General features: G+C 34.9%; 1 protein-coding gene across 2 annotated transcripts; it reads right to left on the minus strand.

The window, feature by feature from the left end:
- Nucleotides 1-3737: 3737 nt before the first annotated feature.
- LOC133863653 (cell division protein FtsY homolog, chloroplastic) lies at nucleotides 3738-9150 on the minus strand. 2 transcript variants are annotated; one of them, XM_062299692.1, is made up of 12 exons: nucleotides 8778-9150; nucleotides 8518-8622; nucleotides 8245-8318; nucleotides 8081-8139; nucleotides 7518-7555; nucleotides 6172-6292; nucleotides 5973-6041; nucleotides 5789-5871; nucleotides 5011-5079; nucleotides 4854-4916; nucleotides 4602-4728; nucleotides 3738-4097 (listed from the first exon to the last, which is right to left on the minus strand). In XM_062299692.1, exons 1-11 carry the CDS (start codon nucleotides 9111-9113, stop codon nucleotides 4615-4617), a joined length of 1131 nt encoding a protein of 376 aa, XP_062155676.1. In that variant the 5' UTR covers nucleotides 9114-9150; the 3' UTR covers nucleotides 3738-4097; nucleotides 4602-4614. The 2 variants fall into 2 exon arrangements, with proteins under 2 accessions (XP_062155676.1, XP_062155677.1); XM_062299693.1 differs by having other exon boundaries at nucleotides 3738-4148; nucleotides 8778-9147.
- Nucleotides 9151-9816: the final 666 nt, after the last annotated feature.

Below are 9816 nucleotides of genomic sequence, written 5' to 3' on the forward strand. Positions count from 1 at the left end.
ATCTCTACCTTTTAATGTTTTTGTGAAACCCATTAAGAATGTTCCATTGGTTTGGCATATTGAAAAATGTGATAGTTAAAAAAGTAATATAAAAATCATATTTAGATTTTTGGTTAGCCATTTTGCATAAGTCATTGGAAGTGCTCTACTACTCTTACTTCCACTTCGTTTGTTACTAATTATGAATTGAGTCCACAGTATTTGCTGAATTCTACCATGCACCAAAATTTTCTTGCTGAAATAGAACTGACAAACGGTTAAGGAGAGTTGATAAGTTAAAAAAATGTGTTGAGACATGGAGGAAATGCAAATGTGTAAGTGTTTTAATTTCATATTCAATAACTTTATCATGGGGTGAATTTATGAGCTTTTATAGAAGAGGAGAAAGAAGATGATTATGATGTTATCTTGATGTTTAACCAAGGAATGGATAAGGATCCTATGCAATTTGATTGACCTAATTGAATGGAATTCAAGCAGCCTATAGAGAATGTGTTGTAAGGCCCACCTATTTAGGCAGCTCAAAATACAGGGGTACTTACCTGGAATAAGTAGGCTCCGTAACTTTTCTTTGTAAGGTTACTTGAATTGTGCGCAATTTAGACACTAAATTGTAAAAGATTCCGATATCTAAGGAATTGGTGTTATCATTTCATGATTCTTCACCATGGAGTTAAAAATTTTGGGTAGTACTCTAGCCTTCCTTAGTTTAGGAAAGAGAAGAAGATTTGTTGCGGGTGAATTTTTTGGAATTTTGGAGGATTTTCCTTCCATTTAGGAAAGAGGAGTTTAATAAATATGTTGCTAGGGCTCTTAAACATATATAACTAGTTAAACAACCCAATTAGATGATAAATGATCGAAGATGATAACCATTTAATGATAAATAATAGCTAAGAATTTTTTTATTTTTTATTTTTTTAAAATAATTCTATTACGAAGTACTCTATAAAATATAAATCCTAAACATTGATGCACTTTCTTAAATATGTCATAAATGGTTATATGGATGGACGAAGCGGTAAATAAGAGCAAAAGAGCTCGGTTATGAGCCCCAAGCTGTAAAGATAACAACAACCGTCAAGTGGTTGTCGCAGGAGAAGTACCGTCGAGAACCGAACGGGATCCGTCGACGTACGAGGAACAAACATAGTTGATTACAAAAGTCTCCATTATTTGATTAAACCACAAAAGAGCTGGGGAGACGAAAACCCACGAAACACAAAGAAAGCAACAACAACAACAACAAAAACAAAAAAAACAGTTGTAGTGGCCGAGGAAAAGGGCGGCAATATTCCATAAAACTTAATAACTTATTATTATAATACTCATCCACTCCCTTGCTCGTGTTGAGGGTGATCCGATCCGTTCCATATTCATGGTACTGCTTCATCAAAAGGATGGCAACCATCTTTACATCTTTGTTCAGCTTGTTCTAACTCTTGGGAATAGCAATCACTAGTCCTACTACCTTTAAACACGCAACACCAACATTGATCTCCGTCGGTAGCCCCGGGACATGTTTTCAATTTGCAGAGTGGAATATTTATTTTGCTCTCACCCAAATCGGCAACACCGTTGCCAGAGCCATCAGTTTGGTTGCCTGATAATGTCACATTGAGCAAATACAACAGTAATATATATGTTGTTACAGTACTCAGATAAATCCAATAGAAATAGAGAAAAAAAGATAAATTGAAGCAATAATAATTAGAGATATATGCTTACATTCATCAAGTGCCAAGAGAGCGACCAAAACAACACAGAAAAGAGCCAGGCGAGCAGTGGCAGCCATGGTTAATTGTGCGTCTTCTAGCTGTGCGGGAATTTGTACATCAAGAAGGATGGATGTTGGTTTTTATATACAACGACTTTGAAGGACAATGCAATCCCACGATGATCAAAACTATCTATTTATAGCTCTACGTGAATATCTATCTTAGAATTTAGAAGAGATTAATTAGGCATGGTTTTTATTAATTTAGGACAACTTTGACTTCTTCAGATAAGAATTCACGTCAAATAACTGGTAAAATTGCAGCTGATCAGTTTGTAGCACCCAACATTTTAAATCCTGAAATATGAATGTCTTAAATTGAAATTTAAGACTAAATAATAATATAATGGTAAATTCCAAAAAGAATATAAAGACTATATGAATATTTATATAATTAAATGTTCACTGATATATGTAATGTATAAAGTAATAAGGAGTACTTAAGGTATTATTGAGAGTTATATAGAATATTAAAAGATGAATAAAATGATAATAAGGAATATTATATCTTTTATTACTCATTATACGTTTACCAAATACGTCATTATAATGCCCAAATTCAATTGGGTATTCCATAATAGCACCATTACGCTGTCAAAAATCCTAAAACGTTTTTAAGCATTAGTAGCACTAATGTCGTTATGCCTTCAAATTTTACAAATGGTATAATAGTAAATGTTCATATTTATGCCGTTATGTCATCCATATGTTTTTAAAGTATTGTTCCCATTATCTACACTAATGGGATTACTATGTCCGTTTTTATACAAAATTATTAAGCTTTTAGCATACTAATGATGTTATAATGACCGTTTTAATTACATCTTCAAGGGGTATCAATCGGCTAAGAACCACACCTCATGAAGCGGAGCTCACTAGTTCGAATCCCCCCTCCTCCTCTTGTGTGAACATGTCAAAAAAAAAATGACCTTTTTAATTACTTTAAAAGTATTTTATGCATTAACTACATAGATGTCGTAGTAATGCCCTTACGAAAAAATATATATATATATCGCAATGCTAACTATCTATTATTTTTATGCCTTCATAATATCCAAGTAACATTAGGAGGATATAGTAAGTGCTTTAATTTCATATTCAATAACACTAAGAATTTTTTTGTATTTTACCATGGGGTGAATTCATGAGCTTTTATATAAGAGAAAGAAGATGATTACGAGGTTATCTTGATGTTTAGCCCAGGGGTGGGTTAGCATCTTCTACAATTTGATTAACCTAATTGCATGAAATTCAAGCAGCCTATAGAGAATGGGTTGCAAGGCCCACCTATCTTAAGCAGTTCAGAGTACAAGGCCACTTACCTGAAATAAGTAGGCGCCGCAGCCTTTCTTTGTTTTGTAAGATTACCTGAATTGCGTGCAATTAGACACTTCATTGTAGAAGATCCTAATATCTAAGGATTGATGTTATCATTTCAAGATTCTTCCACCATGGAGTTATAAATTTTGGATAATACTCTAGCCTGCTCTTAGTTTAGGGAAGGAGAACTTGCTGCATACGAGTCTTTTGAAATTTTGGGGGATTTTCCTTCCATTTAGGAAAGAGGTGTTTAAGAAATATGTTGCTAGTACTTTTAAACCTATATGTATTTAAACCTATAAGGATTAGAGAATATCTAATCCTTATAAAAATAAGGAGAAAATTGTCCAAAGAAATGTGAAAAGACAATTTTGCTCTTATTTTTACGAGGACCGGATACAATTGAACCGGAAAGAAACCTAATTAGATGATAAATGAAGAGAATAACCATTTAATGGAAAATAGTAGCTAAGATTTTTTTTTATTTTATTTTATTTTAAAAAAAATATATATATTATGAAGAACTCTATAAATATTATATATCCTAAACATTGACGTACTTCCTTAAATAGGTAATAAATGGTTATATGGATGGATATTTGACTATCTATTACCCCTCCAAACCCACCCAAATCCGGAATGATTGAAAATAAATGAATGCATATCATTAGCACCGTACAGAAAGAATGCCGCATCAGAGTTTCACTTCATAAATCGGTAGTACCATTTATACCCTTTTGACATTGAAAAAACGAGTTAAACAAGCTGCTTATATAATGGCTAAAACACACCCAAAAATGAGCCAGCCACGTCTATAAGCAGGAAAGCATTGTGTACAGGGTCTCAGCAAGAGCTATTTCTCTGCAGCAGCCCAACGTCACTTCTTCACATCTTGTGTAAGAATGTATTCTTGCAACCCCTGTGGCTGTGACTAGCCTCAAGGTTAACCTCTTCACTTCCGGCACTATTTTATTGGTTTGCTTGCTTTCACCTTAGTGTCCTGCTAGTATGGTAAGAAGTTCTGCTGAATTGTAATTTGTAAGGCAAAACCCTTGAAAGAGAAAAAAAAAAAAAAAACATTAATTTAGCTTGCTATGAAAAAATTCAAGGAAAAATCATTTGTAAGTTGTAACTGTATCTTAAGAGAAATTTGCATTACACTATCGATTGGGTTTCTGAACCAGTAAAATAGTATCAGATAGGCAGTAGTGATTAAATTTGATGAGAGATAATTCCAAAACTCCATGGGGGAACTAATTAAGGGGTGGGTTAGGTTAGAGCTGATACTATCAATTTTGAAATATGGGGGGGGAAGAAGAAAAGCAGAAGTTATACCGAAGGAAGCTGGTGCCATGGACGCCTGCTTTACCTCAATGAGAATGTTTTTTTTTTTTTTTGAAATTAATGAGAATGTATTATATACAAGTCAAATAAAACAACTGAAATGATCTAAAATTTCACTATCATCCGAGATCAGAAAAAGTTCACGGTTACTTGTACTGACCACTTCTTAGGCTTTATGAAAATATGGCATTAACGAAGGCCTCTGCATCAAAGGGTTGAAGGTCTTCAACACCTTCTCCAACACCCACAAACTTCACAGGGATGCCAAGCTCATCAACCACACTGACCTGAAACAAGAAATTACAGTTTACTGATTACCAAGATCATCTTAAATATAAATATATAAGAGGATGAAAAAGGTAAGCTAGAAAGTACACCAGAGAATATTGTTCAGATGAAAATTAAAACATACCACGCAGCCTCCTCGGGCAGAACCATCAAGTTTTGTCAAAATCAAACCAGTAATTCCAACGACCTGCCACAAAAGATCCAAGTCAGATATTTACATAAACGTTGTATTGCCTCAAAAAAAAACAGTCACATGCGAAAGGCAAAGATGGGAATAATACTTCATTGAACTCTCTTGCTTGTGGAAGCATATTCAAACCGGTGGTCCCATCCAAAACTAGCAGGATCTCCTGCAAATAAAACGATATCATTATAGACAAGTCTTAGAAAACATACTTACCAAATAAGAGTTTTAAAACATTACATCGCACAACAGAGACAAACAAAATTTGGTTAGACAAGGAGTCGTCGTTCATATAGATCCAGATATGAAAACAAAAATTTACGTATGCCATTCTCCAGTTGTCCAAACACACCAATTCAAAGAGACCAGAAGAGATGACTACTCTAAATGGAATAACTACAGTTGTCCAAACAAACCAATTTACAGCATATAACTAACATCTAATATTTTTCATTTGGGAAACCTGTCTGTAGATTACAATAATAGCTGGTACTTGAGACGGAAACCAGTATACGGGAGTAACACAGGAAAAATAAGTCCCTTATAACATATATTGGGATAAGTAAAAACCGAAGAAGGATGACAAATGGTATACACCCACACTGAATGAGTTGTTACCTTTTTATAGAAAAGAAAAAAAAATAAAAAAAATAAATCAGTTTTTCAATAGTACCACTAGCTTATGTCACGAAGGGCCAAAGCAAATAACAGACATGAGGTCATACTTCAGTACAGCATCATAGAGGTCATACTTTAGTACCATATCCAAGATCCCCACCCCGAATTTTCTCAGGCATGCCTCCAGATTCGCAAACATTCAAACATATAATACTTCAATTGTAAAAGAAAGAAAAGCTGCCATAATTTGAACTTACATTTGGTGCACCAGTAACAACTTTGCCCACAGCTTTTTTACATGCAATCAACTCTTCCATTAGGCTGTAATTAGTGTGTAGACCTGACAACATAAAATTACAGTTGTGCTGAAATTTAATCCACTAAGAGGCACATTAAACCATGCTAAAAGCAAAAAGCTAACCATGAAAGCTGTATACTTACGTCCAGACGTATCACATAACACTACATCAAAACCTTGATCCTTCCCTCTTTTCACAGCTTGTGAAAGAACTATTAAGAAGCACTTTAATATCATGAATTAGTATTTATAAAATCGCATCTAAAACTTCTACAGACAACAGAACATTTGAAATGAAATGCAAAAATGAATTCACTAGACTAGTTTACTTTAGTTGTCTACCTGATGATGCTTTGGCCTTATCCCTTTCAGCCACAACAATCTCACACCCAGTCCTCTCAGCCCATATCTCCAGCTGATCACTAGCAGCTGCTCTAAAAGTATCGCCTGCTGCCATCAATATCTGGCACATTTTCAAAAAATAGAATGAAGAACCAACTCATGATGTAGTCATGCTCCACTTGGCAGCTTTTAGAAATGTGAAGAAGAAAAGCAACAAGAAGTCGAACTAATTAAACTTTTGAAACATTAGCTTCATCTAGTACAAGACCATCATATGTGCGTATGATTATGTACACACAATAACCCATCACCTCAAATATCAGACACCTCTAGAATTCCTGAAATATCCTGATCTCTCCATGAAGACTTCAAAAACCTTTGTATAAATATGATTTTAACCCCCATTTGCCTCCCTCCATAAAATTTTTTTATCACTCTTGTAACAAACAAGACTAATAGTCACATGTGGAGTAAAACTAACTTGGTAATTGCTTCTCCTAATTTAGTCCAACCAAAATCCCGTTATATCTTAGAATACCAACCCGACTGAAAAAGTCAGACAAGCTTATTTAAGTTTTTGTCTATAACAACACAAGTTGTGCTAGACAATAGCATCAACTACAAGTCAAGTCCTTTCTATCCTCAGAAAAGAAGAAGTATGTTTGATGTTTTCTCCCAGAGCAATATAAATCATCCTACGATATAAGGTAATTTAAACCAAATTTGAACTTGTGGAGGTCACTAAAAGAAGCCCTTAGCTCCTTATGTAAATATGAGTAATGCATAAACCACACCTCCATCCCACTCTCATCCTATTGGGATGACGTGGTAGTGTTCATCAACTTTTGAATCAGCCTTCGTTAAAAAAAAAAAAAAATCAAGAGTTGATGGCGCTGTCACGTGAGTCTAGCGGGATAGAGGTGTGGTTTTTAGCATTTCACTTCAAACATAAACCATATGCTTCAAATTCAATTGTCAGATTTGGAAGGAACAAGTCCAAATTTTATGTTGCCTAAAAAGAACTGAAATCTTAAAAACAGTTATCACAAGAAAACTGCATATAACAAACAGTAGTATTATTATGTGAAGTAATGTGCTCGGAAAGGTTGACATGATAGGATTCAAAAAAAAAAAAAAAAAAGATTCTCAATATGTTTTCCTTCTATACAGCAGATATTTCTCTTAGTACTCATACTCACAAACTAAAAAATAGATAAAACTAAGGGACCTTACTAAGTACAGTTCAGGTCCTCAAATGAACAACAAATTCCAGTGTCTCGTTTTTCTTCTTTGTAAGGCATTCTCCTCATTATATTCCATTGCAGGAAAAGCAATAATAATCTCACCTTGGCCCCTTCATTTTTCAGTCTATAGGCCAGCTTTCCTGCAAGGAGCAGTTAAACTGAATGTCATTTTCTTGTTTGAAATAAATTGGAACTTTCTTCAAAAAATAAATAAATCATAGATTTATTAGTTTGAACAAAAAATTTACAAGAAGAATTGTTTTTTTCTGATAAATAATCCATATACTCTATTGACTTGACAAAATCACTAGAAGCTTGTAATTGGTGTAAGATCAATCAAGACGAAGAGATCCCTACTGATTCCGTTCAGCAGATGAACGGTTCTGAAAAACTTTTCAAGGAAACGAAAAAAATCTACTAGGCTGCATATATTCCACTAAATATATAATTGTGAAGCCTGGGGCCGACACTTCATGTTTGTTAATCTAGCCATGGAAATAAAATTAAGAAATATAAAAGATGATCCTCTCTTACACCTTCAACTTAGCTAACCTCTTCTATCAAACACCTTCATGAGAAACACTTTTCCTAAAAGAAATGGAGTTTAATCATTAACATTGAAAGCTTAGTAGGGAACTTGCAACCACAGTAATTTCCCATCTTACCAAGTGATGTTGTCTTGCCACCTCCATTGACACCCACAATCATAATCACAGCCGGTTTCCTGATGGCATAACAAAAATTAAACCCAGGTAAACTTCAAATTGAGGACAATATCAATCTTGCAAAACATAAAAACCGGCAAAACCAATGCTTTAAACGCCCAAACCTGAATCCAAGTTGAAGCTCGGTTTTACTACCCCTCTTAGTTAACAATTCCAACACACTCTTCTTCAATGCATCCTAAAATCCACATATCAACAATTCACGCCAATGCCTTTTGTTATTGAGAAAGAAAAAATAAATAAACTCATTGAATCGAACTTTTTTTTATTTTCAAAAACAAAAGCAACAAACTGCATGGATTGGCCACAGTGAACATAAAATTCAACTAAGAGAGCAGTAGATTAATGTCATATATGCAAAAGCTCAGTATTAATACCTTAATCTCATTCCCTGACTTAAGCTTCCCAGCCAATATATCCTCCCGCAAGCTCTCCACGATCTTAATGGTGATCTTTGGTCCGAAGTCAGATACCAGTAGAGCCTGAAATTTAGCGAATAGCACCCATTCATAACTTCAATAATCAAACATACGAAAACCAGTTTCCGAATTATACTTTTTTGGGAAATTGTTTACCGAGTAACGGTTCTATGGGGAAACAAACGAAGCATACGATGAAAAGAGGGGACAAGAGAAACCTCTTCGAGTTCGTCGAGGACTTTATCGGTGTCGGCGAGGTTCCAGTAGAGGAGGAGCTCGTCAATGACGGCGAGATTGTCGCGGGTTTTCGAGAAGCCTGAGAAGACCTTCTCCACGTCACTCTGGGCCTTCTCCTTGATCAAACGCCCGAGCCGCCCGAAGAACCCGGTCTGCCCGGCCAAGCATTTGAACCGCGAGTTAGCGAGTCGGGTCTGACCGTAAGGAACGGAGCGGGTCCTAGGGAGCGTTAAGAGGATGTGTGGTGATGATGAAGGTGAAGGTGAAGGCGAAGAAGGTTTGGAGAGGGGTGAGAGGTGAGCAGGAGAAGCTGCCATTTTCCTTCTCAGAGTCTCAGACTGTGAGCATGACAGAGGTAGCCTTTTATCCGGCCCCGTTTGGGATAAAATACTCTCAAAACGACGTCGTAACCTTTTTCAAGACATTTTATGTTCGTTTTTTTTTTATATTTCATAATGAACTGGACTCCAAAACTTTGAGATCATGATTTTTTTAGAATTTTTAAAGTGTTTTTAGTAAGGAATTTTTGTTACCTCCTCACTTATTTCAAAACTTTTAAGCCAATAGAAAGGGGTGAATTTATCATTTAATTAATATTTTAATACTATTTTTCACATAAAGGTTTAAACAAGTGAAGTTCAACAAATAAAATATTTAATTCAAATTATAAAGATAAAGATAAAGGGAAAGGGTTAAGGACAATTCACCCCTTAAAATTGTTATTTATTTTCAATTAAGCTATCAAAATTTAAATATTTGCAATGTATCCTCACAAGATTTCTAGAATTTTCAATGTCGCCATTTCGTCTGCCTTATTTGTCAAACCATATAGAATTTGCATCCCGAGCATGTCACGTGGCTTTTTTTTTTTTTTTTAATGCAAATTTGTTTGTTTTGAATAAATATTACGGATCGGAGAAGCTGTTGTTCGGTCAAAACCCCATTAAATCCATAATTTCTTGGACTAGCTAGTATTAATGTTGCATGCATGTATCCATGCGGATAATTTGTTTTCGAGGT

The sequence above is a fragment of the Alnus glutinosa genome, chromosome 3 (genome assembly GCF_958979055.1).
Source record: "Alnus glutinosa chromosome 3, dhAlnGlut1.1, whole genome shotgun sequence".
In the NCBI taxonomy this organism is placed as follows: Eukaryota; Viridiplantae; Streptophyta; class Magnoliopsida; order Fagales; family Betulaceae; genus Alnus; species Alnus glutinosa.

Bases quoted from the DNA above. Each gene is read 5' to 3' on its own strand.
- LOC133863653 (XM_062299692.1), bottom strand. From the start codon at position 9,113: ATGGCAGCTTCTCCTGCTCACCTCTCACCCCTCTCCAAACCTTCTTCG. The intron at 8,319-8,517 runs GTATTAATACTG...TGTGGATTTTAG, and splicing joins AGTCAGGGAATGAGATTAAG to GATGCATTGAAGAAGAGTGT. The intron at 4,917-5,010 runs GTATTATTCCCA...CTTTTGTGGCAG, and splicing joins AAGCAAGAGAGTTCAATGAA to GTCGTTGGAATTACTGGTTT.